General features: G+C 27.3%; 2 protein-coding genes across 8 annotated transcripts; both read left to right on the top strand.

Moving 5' to 3' along the window:
• The first annotated feature begins 202 nt into the window (after nt 1-202).
• Nucleotides 203-9,359, top strand: LOC111028583 (Kv channel-interacting protein 2-like). 2 transcript variants are annotated; one of them, XM_022307287.1, is made up of 5 exons: nt 203-387; nt 1,499-1,565; nt 2,322-2,392; nt 7,165-7,377; nt 7,860-9,359. In XM_022307287.1, the coding sequence occupies exons 1-5, from the start codon at nt 208-210 to the stop codon at nt 7,968-7,970; spliced, it is 642 nt and encodes a 213-aa protein (XP_022162979.1). In that variant the 5' UTR covers nt 203-207; the 3' UTR covers nt 7,971-9,359. The 2 variants fall into 2 exon arrangements, with proteins under 2 accessions (XP_022162979.1, XP_022162978.1); XM_022307286.1 differs by having other exon boundaries at nt 1,499-1,568.
• A 5,521-nt stretch (nt 9,360-14,880) lies between these two features.
• On the top strand, nt 14,881-19,067 carry LOC111028577 (nucleolysin TIAR). Of its 6 annotated transcripts, none has more exons than XR_002603919.1 (4): nt 14,881-15,211; nt 17,573-17,923; nt 17,999-18,103; nt 18,581-18,601. XR_002603919.1 is itself a non-coding variant. In XM_022307275.1 (2 exons), the coding sequence occupies exon 2, from the start codon at nt 15,311-15,313 to the stop codon at nt 16,472-16,474; it is 1,164 nt and encodes a 387-aa protein (XP_022162967.1). In that variant the 5' UTR covers nt 14,906-15,211; nt 15,305-15,310; the 3' UTR covers nt 16,475-16,609. The 6 variants fall into 6 exon arrangements, 1 of the variants encoding a protein (XP_022162967.1); XR_002603917.1 differs by having other exon boundaries at nt 14,886-15,211; nt 17,573-17,666; nt 17,824-18,103; XR_002603920.1 differs by having other exon boundaries at nt 14,889-15,211; nt 17,573-17,666; nt 17,824-17,923; nt 17,999-19,067.
• The last annotated feature ends 6,696 nt before the right edge of the window (nt 19,068-25,763 follow it).

Raw genomic sequence — 25,763 nt, 5'->3', positions numbered from 1 at the left:
GTTTAATAGTACATGGTATAGTTTTGTTTTTATGGACTATTTGTATGACGTTATGGTGTGTGGGTATTACTTCTATCACATGAATTCTAAATACTAAATAAATTCTCTAGTATTGTTTAAACTCTTTAAAACACACGGAAAAAAAAGTTGCCTATAGTTTGGTTGTAATGATTATTATGATCAATGATATCGTATTTTATGCAGCAAATGGGAATAAATAAAAAATATTTACTCACACATTTCTTTTGTGTTTATGTTACAGAAGAAGATATTGATGAGTTCAATATACACGTATCGAGGTACAGACCAGAAGAGTTAACAAAGCTCACAAAAATCACCAAGTTCAATAAAAAAGAAATTCAATTAATTTATAGAGGTTTTAAACAGGTATGTTTCTAATAAAATATTAAAGACAGTTTGATATTTTTTTGGATAGGTACTTTGAGGCAGCATTGAAAAAAAAGTATTTTAAAATCTCAATTATTAGAAGTAGATGACTAACAAAGGAAAACATTTTTCTTACGTCAATGCATTTTCTTAAGACATAATGATTAATGATTAATAGCTCAGTAATGCCGAGTTTCAAAGATAAAAGCATAAAGCCCATTGCATTAATTAAGTTACTCATCTATATAATAATAAAGAGTGTTTTTGATTACTTATAAACAATGTTTATTTTTGGCGTACACAAATGTGTAAATCTATTAAGATTGTTAGATTTAAATTTTAACTAATTGTTGGTAAAAAAAAAAAATAGGTATAAATTTGCTTTTATATTATTTAAAAATTATTTATTTAGATACTCCCATCAATATTATAAAGATATTTATTTTAACTAATATGTGATTTAAAAAATTTAATTTTTAAAGTATAAGTTGCTTTTATTTTTAAAATAACCTCCTATTATTTTTTTTTTGCTCTATTGTATGAATTTCTGAAAAATTACAAAGGAATTTGAAGAAAATAACTTTTCTAAACTACATATTATTTTCAATTCAATTTTAAATTGAAAATGTCCCACATGAAACTTTATTAGTTTTTTAACTGCCAAAACTGTTATTCTCTAAAATAAATTGAACAAAAATCATAAGTACAGTATTACAGTAATTGAAAACCGTAATTTAATACCACTTTAGTTTATACAATATATTTTGATTATTTTACTTTGAACGTAAGAAGACAATGGTTGGTGTTTATCAACGATTATCTTAGTTTAAATAGGTCTCTAGAGAGAAATTTTGTTTTCATGAACTTTTTAATTTTTAGAACAATATTGGCAGATATGTCTGTCAATATTTATGTTTAAGTTAAAAAAAACGATACACCTAACACAAATACATTCATGTATCTACTTACCTATTGTCAAACACTAGGGTTTTACAAATTAGAAATATTTAACCTTTCAAAGTCTTAAACTCTTAACTATGATTAGTTTTGTTAAGTTTTTTTATAAATGCATTTCTTTAAGTATAAAACTAATATATATCTTTTACTTTAGGAGTGTCCTACTGGCATGGTAGATGAAGATTCATTCAAACACATATTCTCGCAGTTTTTTCCCCAAGGTGGTTAGTAAATAAATTAATGTATATTTTAGAAAAATATGTTTTATTAAATATTTTTACCACACGATATATTTTCATACATGCATAATAGCCGGTAATAATAAATTATAAGGTCATAAGGGGGAAAACATAACATTAATAAATATATGAAGTTTACTGGCTGTATGAATACTCAATACAATTATATGTATTATTTAAATATAATTTAGATCATTTTTCCACGGTAAGTTCCGTGAGAGTGTATATCAAAACTTTCATTTCTATGCTATACTTATTTATAATTTAGATGAATAATAATCAACTTATTAAATCAATATACCATAAATAATATTAAAATCCATCAGTCATCCATTTTTTTTTTTTTTTTGTCGTCTTATTGGTCTGAATCATTAGTATTATTATTAATCATTCATTTTCAAATCACTTATACACAAAAAAATATTCACTTTTGATATACAATAGCATAGATACTTAACAAAAACAAAATAATAAATTATTTAACAACACCGTCATTTTAAATTTCACGTTCCTCTATTTTTTAGATTCTGAATATACCGAGAGGCTTATCGGTTTTTAAATTATATGTGATTTTTATTTTAAACATCATAATTTGTATTATTAATTGGTTCCTACTTATTATTTGAATCAATTGTCAACTATAAAATGTGCACCTTATATAACTATTTAATATTAATTAAAATACCTATTTTTCAATCTGATTAAGTTTAGATAATTTATGTACAACGTTTATTTTAGATGCTTCACAATATGCCCAATATGTGTTCAATACAATCAAGAGAAATCAAACTGGAAAAATTAGCTTTGAGGTAATTAAATTTTACTTATAAAGTTTTAGCTGTAAAATAAAATTGATTTGTAGTATTAATACCGAATTACCATATAAATGAAATGATTAAATCATAAATAGAATTAATCTGAATATTTATAAAGAACTATGAGCTAGATGCACACAAAGTTAGGTATAAATTAAAACATTTCCTGAGCGAAATAAATTTAATTAGGTACCAGATTTCCGTAAAACACTTATACAGTTATATGCACTAATAAATTCACAACATTAAAAGTAATGATTACAAAACAAGAATGCAATTAAAAACTATGCCAAATAAAACATAGTATAATATTATTAGCCTACAGTAATAATATGAAGTGTACTTATTGCACTTGTTGCACATACTGTATCTAAAACAAACTATTTCTTTACTTTTATTTTAAGTTCTCTATTACGTGCTTTTGGTACTTATTTATAGGGCGATTGTATGCAATTTATACCATATACAATTTTATGATAATATATCCTGAATTATTATAAAAAATGTGTTAGTACAATTCAGAAAATAGCTGTTAAGTACTTACAAATTTGGAAATGTGTTACTTAAGATTTTTTTTTCTAAGAAAACTGAATATCAAGGTGAATTAATTTTTCAAATAACAATTTTAAAGAAAAAAAACGTTGGTATATCTTTGTGGTTACTTTTTCTCTCCTATCTATCACGCACAAAATTGCACTTTTGCATTGTCGATTTTGTTGAAATCTTTGCAAAATAATTTACTTGTATTTTTATTCTTAACGGGTATTTTTTTAAAATTTATATTGTCGATCAAAAGGTCAAAAGAAAACTTTTTTAATTTATCTCAGAAAGGACAATGAACAGAAAATACCTGAAGTTTCTTATCAATGATTTTTAACCATTATGATGGGAAAACCTTTTTAATGCCCTTGTCCAATAATTGTAGTATTAACGTGGACCTTGATGCCTTTGAAAGACTATTGTCAAGTTATGAAATAGTTTCAAGATGAACTAAAAATATCTATTTAAGAAAACAACTATGTGTTATATAATATATTATAAAAAATAATGAGTTATATAATACATCCATGTATAGAAACAATATTACTAAAAATAAAAATAATACAACTAATAAGTCTTGAAGTTGGGTAAATACAAATTATAAAAAATAGATACAAATGCAAATACAATTTTTAATAATAAAAAACAATTTATCATTGATGTTGGGTATTTAATTTTTTAATTTTCTAATACTTTCACAGTTATTATAAAATTAATTAAAACGTAATAATTGTTATTTTTTCCAACGTTGTATTTACATATTCCCCATTTTTTTTTTAATTACCCCACTTCACTTAAAAACGAATCAATGATTAAGCTATATAATAATTTTTTTAAATGTATTTTGATGGATTATATATAACTGTATTCATATTTTTTTTTTTTTTTTGAACTAATAAATTAGAGACATTTAAATAATAATGCTTGAAAGCCGCTAGTGATATTAACCATTGCAAATAATATATTTACAACAAATGTCTAATGGTAGGTATTGGTGTGCTTTTGTGTTTTATTTAATTTCCATTTCTTTTTACTCAAATTTATACGATCGTCAACTCACACAGTTCTGTACAAAAATAAACTTTATAATACATTTTATATGTGCTACCTAAGTACTCAATAATAACCCAAAGGAATTTCAATTTATTTTTACGATATTTTTATTTTTTTCAATAAATAACTATTGTCTAGATTTTAATACTCTCTCGAAGGCTTGAAATTCCATCGAGGTCGTATACCTATAAACATTTTAATACTACATAACTGCAGTCAATAAATATAATAAAAATATAACTTCATGATATTATTATACATAGGTAAGTTGTTAGTTTATATTTGCAATGGCTTATAAATTCTATATTATTTCAAATTTATACATTCCAAATTTGAATGATTAATAAAATGATTTTTCATTGTGATTTTGATAACTAAATAATAGTAGGCAATAATCTTATTTCTGTTTTATAAAGAAGAAGAAGAATTTTGTAATTTAAGCCTTTAATCAAATAAAAAAAAAAGAAGAAGAAGAAGAAGATTAAAAACACAATAATTATTAAAAGAAATCGATTAATGAAAACAAATACCTACCTATAGATATAGTATGTATATTATAGGTATTCAGTATAAATAATTCATATCTATTTTAATACTGAAATAGATATATTATAATAATATAATATATTATACAAAAAATGTTCTGAATACTTATATTATGGGTTTAGTGTAAAATACTGAAATCTAAAAATATTAAATAAAATGTATTGTACTTCTTTCATTTTAATATAAATAAAGTGTTCACTAATTTAAACAAACTTAGTGTAAGATTATATGATTAAAATTAAATATAATCTGCTTGAATAATTTATTTATTCTTATTTTGGACAATTTTATTTCATTAAAAACTATTTTTGGCCATGAAGTTTTAACTAATTAAGGAAATCTTAATAATATTATTATCTCTACCGACCTTATTTTATTTATTAATTTAAAATTTAAAAATATTTGAATTAGTTTTTCTAGCGTAATAAAAAACTAAAGACAAATAATTTATTGCAATCATTACCTATTGTAAAATGTACGGCATATTTGTTACTAACGAAATCAAAATAATAATAAAATCGAGAATTATATTTTGTTAAGTATTACATTGGTGTTAAATAATTAATTACTCAATTTCGTTTTTGAGAAAGTTTTTTTAATCAGTACCAAACTCAAAATTTAGACAAAAAAACGTATATCTACTCACAATATTTAAAGCTAATAACCATTACACTCCCAGATCTATTTTTCAAATGTGGTTATATTTTATCATTGAATTCAAATTTATAACCACTATTCTACGACGGGTTAAGCGAAGCGAGACGAATTCCCAATAGCCGGTATCTATAGTCTGTATATCCTGTCACAGCTTAGTTAAATGATGTATACAATAACTAAAATCAATAAATATAAGTAAGGACTCATATTGAATGAACGAATGAACCCATTAATATTTAAGGATAGTCGTTAAATATGCGATGGATTTCAATATTTTCACTACATTACCATAATAAATTGATTTTGTTATTGTTGTTGATTAGTTATATTTTATAAAATATATATGTAGGTGAATATTTGGCGCATAAGCATTTAACAGAGATCGTCTTAGTAATCACGTCTTTTAAAAATATATTGATAGTCGTGATGCATTATAATGAATTCTACAAAGTTTCAATTCAAATTCAGTTTTGTAATTTTAATAAGACACCGCCCGTTGCATCGTGGTTCTTTATCAATGAAAGTGCGTGGTATACTTTATTGATAATTCAGTTATTTTTGGCATTAATAATGCCCTGTGCATACCTATAGTTATTTACTATTCAAACCAATGAAATTTGTGACTAAAAAAATACTAACATGATTGGTGAAGCTCTAATATAATGGTAGTATTAATATTTCAGGGTAAAATGTGTTGAGTGAAAATAGATACTCAATGAGGACGTCAGTAGTGTATATAATGTGTGTATATTGTGATGATAAACATTTAGTCTACAATATTATGGTGTTAAATAATATTTTTTTTTTTTATACTTTTTATTAGGTTATTCAACAATATGTACATAGTTATTACAATAGGCCGAAGAGATAAAAAATAATTTTTTATAAGTAGGTATGTAGGCGCGATAGAAGGGAGCATCCAGCGACGGTACTATTGCTTTTGTTGAATAATATATAATACTTAAAAATCAAAATGTGCTGAAAAATTTCCATTTTTGTGGTATTATTCGTTTATACTAGGCTTGATATAATATATTGATCAATAATAATATTAATTGTGTTACACCTCTACATTTGCACGGTTTAAGTTTAAATTACTCATCTCCTGCATATATGTGCCTATTTTTAATGGTAAAGTCGGTGATCCACATGCTTTTATTAAATGCCAGTCATGTATATAACGATGCTTAATGTGACTGCCACGTATTGAAAAAGTTACTATTTTTATTATGTACTCGGTACTGATTTTCAAAAGAGTATATGTACCCATCAGACCGCTTTAACGAGTTATCGTGCTACGCCTTCCAGTGACAAAGCGTGTCCGTTAAACCAGAAAATAATCATATATATTATATATATTTGTTTTCCGGATGACTGTATTCGTTACAATAATGCATTACATCAAACTTAATTCAGTTGTAAAAAATAATCTTTGCTAACGAGATTTTAAAAATATGTACTGCGAATATTATTCAATAATTAAAATGATAATAAAAAATAAAAAAATAATAGATACTGGCAATGTCAAAATTGTTTCGTATTTATTATTTTATGAGCTATAAGATAAATGGACTTTGCCGCCGAGTTGTATTTTTAAATCAATAGAAAAATATTTATATAGATTATTTTTTTCATATCATAATATATGTCCATTATGACGTATTCTATATTTATTAATACGATAAGCCTGCACATTATAGATGTAAATAATAATGATATGACAAATTACATTAAATATTTATTTGATACCCATTTTAAATTGAAATGTATAAAAAATAGAAATATAGGGAAGTTTTAAATGTTGGGCAGAACAGGAGTAGAGGAATGCATAGTGGCACAGTACACTGTGGCCTGTTTATTGATCCATCTGACAGATTTTATATATTTATCTAGATAGTAATTACACATCATACATATATTATTGCAAATTGTATTTATAATTAATATATAATGCATAATTTTTTTCATAGGATTTTTTGGCTATATTGTCCAAAGTTTCTCGAGGAAGTGTTCAAGAGAAACTTCATTGGATATTTGGATTATATGATCTCAATAAAGACGGAGTTATAACAAAAAAAGAAATGCAAGACGTAGTACATTCCATTTATAGCATGCTAGGGAGACATACTGACCCACACGTAGATGATCAATCTGCAAAAGACCATGTTGACCGGATTTTTCATGTAAGTGTCTTATAATTATTATGTTATTATTATTTAAGAAAGAGTTAAAATGTTGAAAGAGACAATAGGTATTTAAAGAAAGTAAGAAGGTACCTACGGCTATTATACATTGTACCCAGGCACTTAATTTAATTTAACCAAAAAAATACTATAATTTTATATTAGGTACTATAAAAAAAACAATTAATTTTCTTATCATATTATAATCATATTTGTGTATGTATTATAAATACACAATGCGTTGTAGATACCAAATTATGATACCATTTTTTTTTTAAATTTTTATTGGGCCGTATTTACATAATATTGATAAAATGAGTATATTGCGAATTGCGATCAATATATTGATCACTTTTTACACTGAAATACTCATAATTCATAAATAATATTAATACATATAATATATAAACGTAGGGCCGATTTGTTATTCAGCTTCAACAATAATAATAATAAAAGTCGTCATTCGGTGTTATTTGTTTCAGTTAATTGACAAAAACAATGATGGTAACGTGACTTTAGATGAGTTGATCGAATGGTGCAGCCGGGACGAGGGAATTCTCCAGTCGCTGGACACGTTGGACACTGTTTTGTGAAACGAGCCACGCTCGTCCGACGTGCGCGTGGGCACGAGAGACCGGGCGAGCCTGTTTAATTGGTAGACAGCCGAAATAAACTTATGTGGTGACGAGAAGAAACTAAATTTAAAAAACAAAAAACAATATACAAAAATATTAGATCAAAAAACTCCGCTAGACTCTCGCAGTGACCATCCACCCCTTTTGGGTTTTTTGAGAGGAGAATGTCAGAGTAACTTATCAATAACTTCTTGTCCCTATATGTCCCTACTCACTATGCATGCTCTTTATAATATTTTACAGTTCAAACATTGGTGAAATACCCAATAAATGAAAGGAGGGGCACTATCACAATACTTATCTCTATACGTATAGTAAATGCCACCCATATTCTCGGTGCACTTATTTAATTGATTCTAAGACCTTATAATATTATGACACGTGAACTGCAGTTTGGCAACAAAGTGAGAACTGTTTGCGAAGTTGCGAAGAGCAGTTTTGTTATTGTTTATGTAAGTGCCAGACAGAGACAACAGAATATAATGTTATATGCTGACGTAATTTTAACAATAATTGCTGTAGGCCGTCTATTGGATATAATAGTATGATGTACGTAAACCGGAAACAATCACATCGTTATAATAAACAATAATATTGTACTATAATATGCCACACACCACCGCCGGAAACGTGTCTATCAGTATACTCCATACTGTACCTAACCATATTGGTCTACTGTTATTGTTATACAGTTTTTTGTGCCTAAAAACAACACGTAATTTTTTGAGACCTATAATAATTGGCTTAAAACAAAATATTATCATGTATTTTTATCGATTTATTGACATTTAATAGAGTTTGCTGAAGTAATATTTATTATATGAGATAAAAAAAATTTTTGAATATATTTCTTTCGCAGTAATAATGTAGTGTCATACAATATGATATTTATATCGTCATTGTGAAGTTACTAATACTTAATATTATAATAATTCTGTTTGCTACAGGGTAATCTAAAAAGAGTGTCCAATTGTTCTTTTCATTGGATACTTCTTTTCACGTTATAAATATTTATAATAAATTATAATCAAACAAATTATAATATAGTAATTCTTAAACTTAAGTTCTACTAATTTGTTTGTTTCTATTGTATTTATTGGCATTGTGTTATTATTATTGTTATATCCACTGACAATAGTAATAACTATGAGATAATAGGTACCTAGTAGTTTTTTTTTACGCCGTTCGAATACATATAGGTTCTTAAATTAGTAAATGAACTAAAAATTCATACTTAAAATGGCCTACATTTATAGGTTTTAATTGTTTTTCTTATTCATAATTATTTCTTCTTTGATACGTTTGAAAATGTTTTCTTCAAGTTGTTGTGAAGATCAAAAAAAGTTTTAACACACTTAATGTTTTTATAGTTTATTACCCTACCTACCTATAGAGTATAGGTACAATATAGTTATTATTCATACATAAATGTATCAATCAATAAAAAAAATATGTATACAATTTTACATTTATTTTATTTTTCTTATTTATTGACCTCAAAAAAATAACCCGGCAGCTATAATATGGTCATTACAAATTTTCCAGGTGGGTTTTAAGGATGGTACATTTGAGTTATAATAGTGGAGTGATATTATTACTTATAATTATGATAATTACAGTATTTACAATATTTGCACATGTAATAAAAGAATAAGATTTTAAAATGAATATAAAAAGTTTAAGCTATAGCAATATAGCATACAAACAAAGGAAAGAATCTTACATTTATGATCGTTAATAAGGACATGAAAAACATATCAAAAATAAAACTCAAATAATGTGTATTTTCAATAGATCCAAAAAATACTATATAGGCAATATAGGTGTGCAATTATTGGTTTTATTACAATATAGATATTTATTGTATAACAATTCGTAAGAAGCAAAACACTATAGTTTGATTAAATAAAATTGTATTATTTTCTTTCAACAGTTAATGCATGTGTTGATATTATATTTACGAAATGCCTAGTTATCTATATTACAACTCTTATCGAAACCGAGCAAAATTAACTACAAAAACTAACAATGAACTCAAATTACATTGTGAGTAATTATAGTAATTAATGTCCGTTAAGTTTGTGTTTATACGAATTAAAGTAAAGTCAAAGAAAAACATTTAATGTCAAACTTAATTTATTGTTTACCTCGCCCAATCCCTATGTATAACTGAATGTCTAAGTAATAATGAGATATTAAAATGACATTGTGTTCACATAAATATATTTAATTACTAATAATTAATTTCAAACGTAAAATTGAATATATTAAATTATAAAATATGATATTATGTTCTACCTATAAAGTCGTTTGTAAAATGAACATTTAACATAATATTACAAATGTTACAAATATGTAAAATGTTCATGTAGACTACAACTTATCATATGTTGGAACTCTATATTTCACTCAATGAAAATAAGTTGTGCTTAAATTAATAAGGGGCTGTGCAGTCGGCTTTTATAATTTATATATACTAGGTAGGTATAGGTATTCTAATTTACCCCTTGATATTAGTATATTATTTATGTACACTTGCCGTATAGTATATTTATTCAGAAAATTTAAGCACAACTTATTTTTGTCTATATTTATTTTGATTTTTAAATGTATTATTATGTGAATTTATTGTATTATTATTATTTTTATTATTATAAATGCATATTATTGTACCTATGCCTTTTGAATATGTGATGTACTATTATATTTCAATGAAATCCATTGTAATTTATTGTAAATAAAAATTCTTCCATTATAATTGGTAATTTTGATAACAATTTAAAATCATTAATATACAATAATTATATAATAAAATACCTATATAATTAAAAATTAAAATTGTTTGAAGATTTTAAAATGTATATTCTATTTTTATTTCGACAATATTATAATACTAGCCATGTATGGTCAGTGGTCACCCATCCGAAAAATTATCAACTATAAGACATAGGCTTGACGTGTACATAATGCATAAGTACCTACATTTACAGCACTACACGCCTTAATACAAATAATATTATCACCACCCAATCAGTTTTAAATTAAAAATAACCTCAAAATTTCTTACCTACAATAATCATGTTAATGCATTGTTTTGCAAAACAATTAAATGAAAATTATATTTTCTTTAAAATTAATATCTATGTAGGTGGGTAGGTGCACTCATAACACTTAAAACAGGTATGTATAAGTTAAAATTTAAAAATAATAACTCTAATATTATCAAAATATATTTCAAGATGGACGTGTAAGTACTTATGTAACTTATTGAGGTATACTATACCACGCATGTGTCTTTTAAAGTTTCATTTTAAATGAGACACTCTGTTTTGCAATGTTAAAATAATAATACTTATACTTATGAATTCTGTTCCTATGATCATGTAGAGTGTTCGTTAAGGTATAGACCCTTTTTATTATTAAATTAGGTAGGTATAAATTTAACAGTTATTAAAAAATGTATTAAATTATATACCTGATCTATAATATATAGATAGACATTAGAGTATTAGACACTCAATGAGCGAAGCTAAACACGAATATTTCACCAATTCTTTTGAAAATAGTTATAAATTATAACCACGAATATAATTCAAAACACTATCAGCGTAGAAAGTATCAAAGATAGTTGATCAATTCCCCTTAGAAATTAAACAATTTTAAATTATAATTCATATTTTGCTAAATTATATTAGTTTATCTCACTCCAAAAATACAACAAAATTCCCTAGGTAAATATTTTAGATAATATTATGTAAACGAAAAAAACGAATAAACGAATAAGCCATTATGTGTGTGGTGTGTCTATTACGGTGTACGGTGTACCCTTAATATACCGTGCATCAAAATATCCTATATTCAAAATATCTCGTCATATTATCCCTTAATTCATATTTATATTTTTTTTATTTTTGAAAAATAATTTTATGAATTTTAGTTAATTTTTTTATTGTATTTGTGCAATGTACCGTGTCATCTTAAAATTAACTAATAATATTACTGGGGATATTTTGAATATAGGCTATTTTTAGTTGGGATATTTGTTACTGGGATATTTTTAACGGGGGATATTTAGAGGGTGCACCGTTATAGACACAGATAATGGCTTATTCGTTTATTTTATACGTTGCCTGATATGTTAAACAATAATTACCAATGGATTATCTATTGAGAAAAATTTATGTTATACTTCCTTACTTCCTTTTTTTTTTTAAATTATCTAGTTTAATAAGGTAGGTACTGAGTTATGACTTTATGAATATTATAATAACTATATGAACGGTAATGGTGGTATCTATGCAAAATATAATGTAAATATTAAAGTTTATGTACAAATGTAGGTACCTACTACCTACCTAGGAAAATGTTTGAAAAAAAGAGCAACGAAAAATTATTTTGACTCGTTCCCCAACGACTTAAAACCTAGCTATCAAAATTACAACTATGTATAAAAGTATGAGTTCTAGTTTCCCAAAACTAGGAACTCGTTTGCACACACAAGTATATATACAACACAAGTAATCGCACTCATATGCTCATTAATAATATACATACCTATTTCTATTCCTGAGCCTCGAAATTATTTTTTCAGCTGCAGTAAGGTACCATTCATACTTTTAAAAAATATTATTACGTGACAGAACTTGTGTGTTTTGAAAGATAAACATACGTCAACGTACACGACTATGTGTGAAACAATGCAAAATTGATGTAGGCATTAGGTAATAGATATAGGTAGGTACTCATTTATTACTTACATTCGGCAACTCATTAAAAAACTCATGTCCACGACTTCGAAAAAATGCTCAATTTTAAATGTTTTTCCCTTAATATAAAATTGTATGATGTATTTTATTCCTACATACTTTTTTTTACTGTTCACATTTTGATCAAAGTATAGGAAATGTACAACTTAAGACAATTCAAACTTAAAATATAGTTTTAATATATTTATACCTAATTAATCATATGTGATATTCTTGTGGCAGATTTGAGATTATATTAAATTGTATTATTATTTATTATATATTTATATGACCTTTAGGTAATACTGTAGGTATATAGGTGTATTACAATATCACGATGCGTCGACACGGCCAGCGATAAGTCTGACCGTATTGTCGTACTTTCGATTTCCCATTCCTAAATACAGCATGCCGGTGCCTGGTTGTTTCTATAATAGCAAATAAACTCTCGGCTATTCATAGGGACAGCAAAGTTGATCCTAAAAATGTACCTAGGATAATGATATTTCAAAATGTTAAGAGTCTAAGTAACATTGATCTAGTTATATAGGTATATAAATATTTAATAAAAAACTATGCACCTATACAAAATAGAATTATATTTCTGTGGTATTTTGGCATAAGGTTTACAAATTTCTACTAAAAATGTACAATCTCCCCTACTCCCAAAAAACAAATTCCTAATTACACCACTGGCCAGTGACTGGGTAAGACTGGTGAATGTGAGACGAAAAACATTCAAGCATTTAATTTTTTTTTCCATCAGCATTTTGACACATAGGGAAAATCTATCTGATTCTATAGTGGAATAAAAATAATTTGTTTTTATTTTTAATCTCTTAAAGACTTAAAAGAAAGAGCCGCGGACACCCATGGTACTCCGACTTGGTGATCTTCGACGTGAATATAATTCGAAGCAACAAATCGAAAACGGAGATTGAATATTATTGTAAGAATACAATAAGCATAACATTTAGAAAAATCGTTTTTAATAAAGTTATATAAGTTAAAACACCTTAATAGGATGTCAGCGCACTGTTTGTTTTCTTTCTCTGGCCCACGCGCGACGCGTAACTGACAAAACACACATAATCGATTTTTTTATGTTTTTGAATAATCTTAGAGTAACATCATCCATTACAAAAACGATAGATAATATTTTTTAGAGTATGACGTACCGATTACCTAAAGATGGTTTCAAACAATTTTAATACCATGCATTTAAATGTTCAAACTTTTTTTAAATTTTCAAGTCGTATACAAAGTCAATAATAATAAAAAAATAAAACCGATACGTCATATTCTCAAGAATATTATCATCCATAGTCATAGTAATAGATGATTTTACTCTAATATTACTCAAAAATTATAAAACATGATTTTAAGTGGAAGCATTTTATCCGTGTTGAGCGTTGGTCTGAGAGAGAAAACAAGTATTGCGCTAACATACTCCTAACAGCAATTAACACGTCACGCATGTAAAAGCAAATACTTAAAGGCCACAGCTTATAAGGCGACGGATACGACTTAATAATAATAATAATAATAATAATTTAGTACAACACAACAACACGGCAATAAGCTGCATGGCAAAACAAACATATTACAGGTACGTTATACATAACCAATTGTTTCGTCATGATAATAGTTGTTTGTACAGCCATTGCCGGTCTAGTCACAACTAGTAACTACCAAGTAACAACCATTCAAACGAGAACACATAAGACAAACGTCATCATTTGGCTTCTGTGGTGGCGGCGGCGACTGGAGAGGTTGTGTATTGCATTTGTACTTTGCCGCCATATTTAACAGCAATACAGCACTATCTGTGCGCGGCGCTACTCAGTAAGTTGTACACGGTCGGTCGTCGAGCGTTACGTCAGCGACGGTCACAGTGCCGCCTCGCCGGAAGAACCAAATTGTCTCACGACGCGGAAGACAACGTACGGCGCTTCGGGGAAATTCACGGACAGCTTGCAGCTAAACGATTTCGACCCACACCTCCTACCATACCCTCCCCACCAAAGTCACAACTGGCGGGTGAAAACGCGGCCGGTTCGTCGTCATCGTTCACCGGTACCAGTGCGGGCAACTGGACGGGCCGATTTCACCTACACTGTAAAAAGTGGTGATACGAACATTTTTTGTAACCTTTCATTATTTACGTGAACTTTTTCGCTTTACGTATATTTTTTCCTGAAAAAAAAAATGGTGTATCTCGTTAGGCGTTAGTGAATCGTGTTTTGATTATTATTATTTTTTTTTTGTTTTCGTTTGCTTGTTCTCTAAGTATCATAATCGTACTTTATCCGCCGACAGTCTTACCGGCGTTCGGTGAATCGCCTACGTTTCAATTTGGTTTTTCCGAAACGGATAAAACGATACGCCCGTCCATTGTTTGTGCAACCGCTCCGAGACGAGTCGTCTGTTTCGTCAACAAACGCTAAACAGTCTGTGAGTAAACCAACACTTTAAATACGTTTGCTATTGAAACACGTACGAAGTATTATTTTGTTATTAAAATAAAAAAACCGATATAATTAACAGTTTAAAATGAGTGATGAGAGCAATCCTCGTACGCTATATGTTGGTAATTTAGACCCATCAGTCACCGAAGAGTTGCTATGTGCATTGTTCACTAATATTGGTCCAGTTAATGCATGCAAGGTAATACGTGAGCCAGGCAGTGATCCTTATGCGTTTCTTGAATTCGACACTCATTCGGGCGCGGCTACAGCACTAGCCGCAATGAATGGTCGACTCTTCTTAGACAAAGAGATGAAAGTCAATTGGGCCACAACACCTGGCAATCAGCCTAAGCTTGACACAAGCAACCATTATCATATATTTGTTGGTGATCTAAGCCCTGAAATTGAAACACACACTCTAAAAGAGGCATTTGCGCCATTCGGGGAGATTTCCAACTGCCGTATTGTACGAGACCCTCAGACTTTGAAATCTAAAGGATACGCTTTTGTATCATTTGTTAAAAAATCTGATGCTGAAAATGCTATAAATTCAATGAATGGTCAATGGCTGGGTAGTCGGAGCATCAGGACAAATTGGTCAACAAGAAAACCACCTCCACCTAGGGCCCCAAACAAGTACAGTGGTTATCGAGCAGTGACATTTGATGATGTCTATAATCAGTCCAGTCCAACAAACTGTACAGTATACTGTGGAGGCATTGTTGAAGGCTTAACTGAAGAGCTAGTTGAACAGGTGTTTTCACGCTTTGGTACAATTGTTGAAATTCGAGCTTTCCGAGATAAAGGATATGCGTTTATTAAATTTTCAACAAAAGAAGCAGCTACAACCGCCATTGAGGCTGTACATAATACAGAAATAAACGGTCACCCTGTTAAATGTTTCTGGGGTAAAGAGTCAGGTGACCCAAACAGTGCAGCTAATCTAGCTGCGCAGGCTGCAGCTAGTACAGATACTACTGGTCAATACTCATATAATATGGCATATAATCAAGGAATGAATTACTGGTACCCATATGCTCAAATGCAAGGCCAATATGTGCAGGGTATGCAAGCCAGCTATGGTGGTGCTGCTGCATACAGTCAATATACTGGATATCCCTATCAGATGGCAAATGCCACTGCTTATCAAATGGGTAATGGAACAGGACAAGCTGCTAATGGACAACAGATGTCAACACCAGCCAATATGCAAGCTGGAGTTTACTCAATGCAGTATCAAAGTCAGTGACAACCGATAAAATAGATTTCTTTAAGTGTTGAAATCTTATAAGTTTTCTCATTTGTGCTCTGTATATAAATCTAAAAAAATACTAAAATATTAGAAAACAGATGTATGAAAATAAAAATTATAAATTTAATTTAACCCGCTGTTCCATTATTTATAGCACATTTATGGCCCCATTGTAAGTTAAATTTTTTATATAATTTTGTCCCCCAGTCTTTAATAATTAATATATACCTATATATATATATTTATATATATGTGTGTGTATATATTTTTTTATTTATATTTTATGTAAATCAATATCAATATTTAATATGTATATATATATACATACATACATATATATATATATATAAATACTAGATTAGATTATTACAATACATTGTTAATTCCATCTAGTGTAACTACAGTATGACATTTTATTAATAGGATGTTAGGCATACATTTTATTATATTATTTTAGATGTTATTTCTATTGTAAGGTTGTAAAAATTATGAAGAACCGAGTGCGTTCACCATTTCAGTTCACTCAACTGCGAATTTTGTGTAATTATAACTATGCTATAAACTATTCATGTATTTGTTGTGTTATCATAATACCTAGTTAAAAATAACTTAATTATAATAACTAATGTTTAATTGGAATTAGGTGTCTGAGCTGAATATAAAACACTTTGTTGACAACATAATTTGTATAAAATACAATAGATTCTTGTATTTTGTATACTGGTACAAACAATTAAAACTGATTAATCATAAAATATTTTGTGAGAAACTGTGACTTACAAATAAATTAAATATATAAAATAATTTTTTACAATACTATTATAGTTAATATATTTAATATTGTGTATTATTGACATGTTTCATTAGGTGTCTGAGATTCATTTGTAGTTGTATTTTACATTATTGTGTGAACCCTAAAGGGCTGGAAAGATGTTTAAGTCTAATAAAAATATTTACCGTGTATTCATTATCTATTAATAATAATCAATACACTATATCAAATATGACTGTTTTATATTCAAATCATTTTTCAATAATATCCTTATGCATACTTTTTGCAAGAAACAAAGTATTTTGACTCATAAATGCTTTCAGGATGGATAATATTTGTTCTTGCATTGAACAACGCCTGAAGAATAAAGAAATGCCACACAAGTGATTGGCTTTTATCAATGTTGTGTTCCATTAGGTACCTACGTTCAGTTTGTTTAGTAGAGTATACTATGTTTTATCCATTTTGTTTTATTGTCTGTTGTATTGAAGAAATTAAATTTCACTATTTGTATTAAATAGATACACCATTTAGTTTGCAGCCTACCATGTTTTGAAAAACCATTTGTTTTCAGAAAATGTATGGTTATTGGTCATTGAAGAACACATTGAAATGTTATTCTGAACATTTATTTCAATCGGATTTTTACAAATTGGATATTACATACTATATTAGTCAGTGCAATTAATAATAATAACACTGTTTAAAACAAAATATTATAACATACTGAAGGGAAACAAATGTTTCAGAGTAAATGCCCTACTATTCGCTCAAACTTCTGTGTGAACTAAGACAGAGTACTATATGGCTACTTATTATAGGCTACTTCCTACTGGTGGAGGCATTTATTAAAGGTAATTGGTATATTTTTCTTTTTATTTTATTAGTATTCTGAATTATATTTTATTAATCAAACATTTGAAAGAATTTGAACTGTATGTTTATTTTTATTTTTTTATAGAAAGTTATTTTCTATAATCAATTAAGTATACATATACTTTTTAGATTCTAATAAAGCTTTCAAATTAGACTCTGTCTGTGTTATTAACATATTTAATTGGCCTGTAGTAGGTGTACATAATATGATATTTAATCTTATTAATATTAGTATAAATACCTATAAATAACTTATAAAATTATACATAGTTGCCTATACACTTAACAAAAATTCTTAAATCTTCAACATTTTAATTATAGAAATAGTTTTTTATCTAATATAGGTTATAATATAATATATATTATATATATCTCAAGTAAAAAATGTTAAATGAATATAATCTGGTTACTTCTCTAACTATAGAAAAGTAATCCTATGTTCCTCAATTTAACAGATTATACCCAAACCGGATGAAGAAAGTTAATAATCAAATTCAGAATTGGAAATTGTCTATATAAATTTTACAGGTAAATTCAACATTATCTATGTTTTAATGTAATAATGTTGTATTAAACTCTTTATTTTTAAAAGTATAAGGCTATGCTATTATGATATTGTTTATAAATTACATTCTATATTTTCGTATTATTTTGTGTGTTTAAAATGTGGTATTGACTGAAATTTCAACATATATTTATTTTTATTTGGTATTTATATAATAAGTTATTATTCTTGTATAAATTACTCAATTTAAAAATAATATACCTATTTATTTTATCATTATTATAACTAGTTAGATAATATAAAAAAATTATTCCTATATGTATGTGTTAGTACTTAGTTATTTCTAAAATATTTTAAGAAAAATATTAATACAAATCAAGCAATAAATAATTGACACTGGTATATTTTTGTTTTAGCTGAATGTTTAAAAATGTAAATACTTGTTCTAAATAAGTAATTTAAGAATTAAATTGGGTTATTATTAAATAACAATTGTTTTTATTTTATTTATAAATTCTTTTATTGTTGAACTGGTTCAATATTAAATGCTGACACTAAAGTGCAGTGTAATGTGAATATTACATGTATTAATTTATCAATTAATATTAAATTATTATACTATACATAAAGAAAAAATGTTCAAATAGCCATCACGGTTTTAAGTTATAATGTGCTGTAACCAACAAACAAGTAAAGTTTCTTATTACATTTGTGTAGCTTAAATTACCTTACAAGTTATATGGTATAACATCATTGAAAACATGAACGATTGGTATTATTTCTAACTTTAAATTATTATTATTTATATATTCATTTTAGAAGTAGATAAATAAAATAATAAACTAACAATGCTTTAATAGTAATTCTTATGTAAACTAAAATCTTCAACAGTTTATTATCAAATAATATAGGTTTATAGCAAAATAAGATATACCTACTTATTTGAATTTATTCTTAAACAGTTAAGAGTTTTGATTAGGTACACAAATTAAAGAAACATTTAACCTATAGAATATCATTGTATGTTTCTATTGAATTATACAGAGTGTAACAGGAAAACATGACAAATAAAATAACCTGTTCTAATAAATATTTTTTAATTTTTTTATATTTAATTTATTGACTCGTACGCTATACATATATGTAGAAGGTATAACCTTTTTTATTTTTCAGTACTGAAATAAAAAAATTGTAAATCTGATTTTAGAAAATTTGGTTGTAAAACATATATGTGTGTCAAGTGGTTTATTTTAAAGGGGATTGGAAGCGGTGATTTTCTGTCTTTGTCTAACACAAAGGCAACATAAGAATTTAGACGTGTTTTTATCCATAACCTTTGCGTGTTTTTTTGTCTAACGTACCAATTGCTCCAGTAAAGCAATAAGAATTCTGAAAAAAAGATTTGAATTCTTCGTCAAGTCTTCTTGAGAATGATCAGCCCACATTTTTGAAAAATTCTAGTCATTTTATTATTAAAGAGTATTTAAAAAATTGTCATATTTCAATTTTTGGAGAATTTAAAAATGTAGACTTGACTAAAAATTCAAATCTGTTTTTAGAATTCTTATTGCTTTAATAGAGCACTTGGTACGTTAGACAAAGATAGAAAATCACCGCTTCCAAGTTAAACTTCTTTGAATTTAGAATATTTTTTTTTTCTATTGGGTCAACATTACTTTTATTTAAATAATGAGATTTCAAAAAATTGTAAAATATAAAAATGTTACACTAAACATATAATGCAAGTTTCTGTAACTGATAAAATAATAAAAAATATTGACTATAACAAAAGTTATTTCATTTGTCAGATCTTCCTGTTTAATGTTACATTTATTCTACATAATGTAATGAAGTCTTTTAACTCTTGCCAGAATAGTGAATAGAATTGAAAAATGACCGTATAATCTCACCCCACCTCCTTAAAAATAACCATAATAGTTGTTTTATTTTTTCAATACCTAACTTGTTAGTAAATTATACATGCAAATTTCTCAATCATAAATTGAAATCCAAAACTGGTTAATAATAAAACATTTAAGTCATTAATTTATAAAGTAAAAATTACTTGGAATTAGAATCTTATAATGTATAATTGTGTATTATTTATTGCATACTACAGTATTTCAAATGGATGACTATATGACTTTATACATGTTTTTCTAGGTATAAAAAAACTGAAGTAGGTACAAAAGTAAAATTTAAATTAAAGTTTATCGAAATATTATAATTTAAGCAATATATTTTTAGTATACTGTGTAATTTATAAATGGTTATTTTCTATGTATAAATCTACATTTTTTCAAAAGTAAAAACTATTATGTACCTACGTATAATGACCTTATATGGCTATATTGTATTCAATACCATAAGTTGAACAAGCATGAAATATTGAAATAACCAAATAACCCATACAAGCATCAAGGTTGTCAACGGATCAACCTACAGAAATTGTATTTGAGGGACTGAACAAACAGATTATGACATTTATAATTTATTGATGATATTTTGTCCCCTTAACCACCTGTCATAATATGAGCACCAAAAGACATAATACAATCAACATGAGTGTATAAAATACTCGTATTCAAGCCATAATGATATAGCAAAAATCTGAAAAATCCGAAGGCCATTCAACTTGGTAATCAGCCAGACTAGGGATACGTCTGTTACTACTACTCATTAAATTTACCTTTTATATTTTCAATTTATATCTTAATATCTTATTACTTCATATATTTTAATATTGTATAGACACGCTATAATCTTTACATTAATTATTTATTATGTATTTACTTATTAATGATAATCTAATGTGTTGTGGTTACTGGTTTCTATAAATACATCCATATCCAAAATAAAATAAAATAACTTTTAATAAGTCTGAAGGCCCCTGAGTCCTGAGCTCTGTCACAGGTAAGAGTTTATATAGCAAAATCTGATACCAGTGATAAATTATAATACTTAAACCCTGCACAGGGAAAGAACGTGCCGCAGACCAACTAAAACAAATTTTCTGTGCTTCTCCACACAACACACCGTCTTATGATTTTGACAGCAGGGTTCCATGGAGGGATGCACAGTGTGTTGTCTCGCTGGACAGAGTATAGTATACATAATATAATAATAGTAATTATTCAATATTATAAATGTATATTGCATAGACTATATTATTGCTATAACACAGCATAGCCCCCTCCCCTCCAGAAATATTATTTCTCCAATTTTTTTGTATAGGTAATTCATTAGATCTTGATAAGTGATACTACTATATTCCATTTGAATTTTGTTAGTTAATATATAATTAGTTATTTATATATTTAAAACATTAAGATTACCTATACGCTATACTAATATTAGGAAAAAAATTATGGTTTCCCCTAGATTTTTGCTCTGGATATGTGCCTGCCTACGAGTTACGACCTACCTCCAGAATAACGCTGCTTACGAATTGCGTCCCGTATTTTTATTTTTTATACGGTGTAATACTATTATTAAAAGGTGTAATACTAATTGCGTCTCCGGTTTTATTTGAGCACGTTTGAATTGTGTTCTCGTTATCTGTGATATTTTAAATGTTGTAAGGCAAAATTATTGGTTATTAATTATTATCAATTGTTTTATTATTAGGTATAGATTTAATTAAAACGATAAAGTTAAAACTTTGATAATTTTCTAGTAAGTTACATTCTGTTGACAAACGAATCAATGTCGCTGTGCTGTGTACTGCTGTGGCAGAGATTCAGTCAAAAAAATTAGTAGGTTTGAAATCATAAAAAGTTATCTTTTAAATTTTTACCGGTACCTACAATAATATTTTTATAAAATTAAAATTACAAGAAAACAAAAACAATATATTTTTCCAAATAACGATATTATTTTTTATACAGTTACAATCTTATGACAAAATACAAAACAAAAAAAGGGGGGAAGTGGATGTCGCTCTGTTGTACGTTAGGTGTCTAAGAGGTCGCTGTAATAGATACTTTTAAATTTGAATGCAATTATATAAAATCATTGTATACAGAGACGTGAGTGGAGACGGTATGTCAGTTTAGAATATTTTATATTGTTATTAATATGGTAGCCGGTAAGTTGAATTAAAATTATTCTTAAATTATCAGTAATGCTGGGAAAATGTTAGATATACCTATGTAAAATTGGGCTGTTTTTGAACCGAATTACAACAAAATGATTACGTATGCAATTTTGTCCAAATTTGAACTTAAGATGTCTGTAAAAAGTAACTGTATTCAAATATTTTTTAGATTTCTTAGTTACGGAAAAAACTGCTTAAGTGGAACCTTGTTTTAAGTTTGCAATCCTTAGCAGATTTATAATTTTTTTGGCTTAAGAAATATTAAATATCATAGAAAATAAATAGGAAAATGTATAATTAATAAAAAATAATTATTACCGGTTGAGTTTGATATATACACAATATACATATAAGACATTATAGGTATTTACTATTTTCAATTTTGTAGATAGCCTGTATCTAGTGTTATACCCACCCGCTTGTAATAATAATTAATAGTTATAAATTTGTGATTATCGATGTATAATATACAATATACATTATACATGCAGTATATACTATATATTTAGAGTTATAATATGATATTGATTTATCCGTATTAGATGTAATAACATGTGCATCGTTGTCATAATATATAGGTAATGAAAAAGAACATTATACAACACTGCGGTGAATTGTGTGTTGTGTCCGGACTCATTTTACCGCCACCGCCACGCCGCGGCAGTGTGTGGGGACCTTAAATTTATATTTATACATAGTCATATAATTGAATAGATAGGTACTACGGTCTACGGATCGCGATGTTCGGGTACCTACTTAATTATTTTTCTTGTAAACCATACGGCACTATCATCCTCATTATACCTATAATTAGTGACATTTTAACGCATACGCCAGACATCCCAATATATATATAAATGTTACCTACTTAAAATTATTGAAATAACTCATGGGGAAAAAATTATTTCTGAACATCTTTGTTAAAGCTATGATTTAAAATATTTATCCTCCACGATTTATAATTTGAATGACGGAATTGTTCTTTTACTGTACTCGCGATCATTGCTTCATTCCATGTTAGTATAAGTTGTGCCTTGTGCAGCAGTGCAGAACTGCAGTTCGATTAACATATCGTCGATTTTTAACTAAGTTAATTTTTACTTATTTAATTTTGTTTATCCATTAATTTTTAAGTTAACGAAGCTATACAAAATTCATTCTTTAACTTATAACTTAACTTGACTTACTTTTTCCTTTTTTTTTCAGTTTGAACCGATGACACCTAGGAAACTGCTTACTCATTGCTTCCGCGAAACTTACTTTTTCCTATATTAACTTAACTTAACGTGTTTTTAACATATTTAATAAATACCTAATCATTTTTTAGAAAACAGCAATTCCTAACTTAATCTACAATTTTGTATTTTTTATATATTTTGTATAATTTATAATACCTATACTACACTTATGTATAATGTACACCAATAATGAATGTATTTTTGATGTACTTGTACGATTTATATTTAATCTAAAACCTATTACCTTTTAGATTTCTAGTATAACGTAGAAATTGATTTAACTGATATTTTTGAAGAAATTTGGGTTAGGCGAGTGTTTTTTTTTACTTACCTAGGGGCCTGGGGCACTAATACGTCAACAACTATCTAAGCTATCAAAAAAAAAAAAGGAAATTTAAATTAAATTAATTAGTAACTATTTTAAACTATGATAATTTTCACTTTTTATAGAAGAAAAAATCGGGGGGGAGTTGACATCCAAAAACCTCACTATGTGTACTCCACTGTGACCAAACGCCCAGACAGGTCAACACTCAACAGTTGTTGCAGGCGTGCAGCAGTAGATGCCTATTTAAATATATCTCGCTATTTATTATACCAGTATATAGAGAAAATAATAAATATAATCTTCCCTACATTGTGGGCTATATCTATAGGCAAGGCCGTAGCCAGGGGGAAGGTTTAGGATTCAACCCCCACCCGAAAATATACCATAGAGGGTAGATCACGTTTAGCTCATTTATTTTAGAAATTAGAAAGAATCGCCCTATTTTAAAACTTGATGGTAAAAACATTACCTGTGTTTGAAAGTGTGTTTTTTTAGAATAGTTCAACTTGTTATAAAGTCTTACGTATGTATAACAGACTAAACAGAGTAAATAAAAAATACTAATAACTAACTCAAAAACTGAAAGATCGTAAAAAAATGCAAGTACAAACATGGGCAGTGTTCTTATTAACAAGTTCCATGATATACGTCGATCCACTAAAATTTTAAAACTAACGGAGCTAAACGTGATCTGCTCAATGTAAATTATCTATGTTACGCACTTGTAAGATGGACAGAACAAATGTCTATATTTAGTGTCCTCTTCAGAAATATTGGTAAAAAATAAAATTAATCGAATTGTTAAACCATATTATGCAGTAGCTATTATAGTCACTAATCAGACTTTGGAGGAGCTGAGCCCAATATGCATTATGCATATAATAATTAAAAGTAGGTATTATAGCACACAGTAGTAGGTATACTGTGTGTTCACCAATTTAGGAAACACTGAAATTCTCGGCCGGATATATTGGAATAAATCGAATTTTTTTTTACAGGTTAGTGGTATATATAAATACACAATTTTAGATAAATTTCAAAATCCTCTCGGTCCACACATGCGCAATACAACTTGCATTTTTTTAAATTCAACCAGTTTGACTAAATTTTTTTAAGTCATTTTGACCCATTAAAACTAAAATTGACTAAATACAAGCTATTTAAATTTTATTTAATAATACATTTTTATGATTTATTAAAATGGATAAAACCATTTAAAGTTATTTAATATTGATTACTTTTTGAATATTTTTACGTGTTATAAACAAGATTAACATAATATTATGGGCTTACAATTGTTTATTAAAAATAAATTACAACATGCAGAAGATAGGTATTTTATAATTACACAATGAATTAAATAAATTGTTCTAAGTTTGCTCCGTGATTGTCAATGCATAATTGAAAGCGTTGCAGACATCCTCTATTAGTTGCTGACATTATTTGATTTTAAGTAAGGTTATTACACTCA

This window comes from Myzus persicae, unplaced genomic scaffold (assembly GCF_001856785.1).
Source record: "Myzus persicae strain clone G006 unplaced genomic scaffold, MPER_G0061.0, whole genome shotgun sequence".
Taxonomy (NCBI): domain Eukaryota; kingdom Metazoa; phylum Arthropoda; class Insecta; order Hemiptera; family Aphididae; genus Myzus; species Myzus persicae.
The sequence above is the reverse complement of the archived record's forward strand: the minus strand, read 5'-3'. Positions and strand labels throughout refer to the sequence as shown.

Coding starts and splice junctions, on each gene's coding strand:
- LOC111028577 (XM_022307275.1), top strand. CDS start 15,311: ATGAGTGATGAGAGCAATCCTCGTACGCTATATGTTGGTAATTTAGAC.
- LOC111028583 (XM_022307286.1), top strand. CDS start 208: ATGGGAATAAATAAAAAATATTTACTCACACATTTCTTTTGTGTTTAT. Junction 388..1,498: donor TTTATAGAGGTTTTAAACAG/GTATGTTTCTAA, acceptor CTTTTACTTTAG/GAGTGTCCTACTGGCATGGT. Junction 1,569..2,321: donor GCAGTTTTTTCCCCAAGGTG/GTTAGTAAATAA, acceptor CGTTTATTTTAG/ATGCTTCACAATATGCCCAA.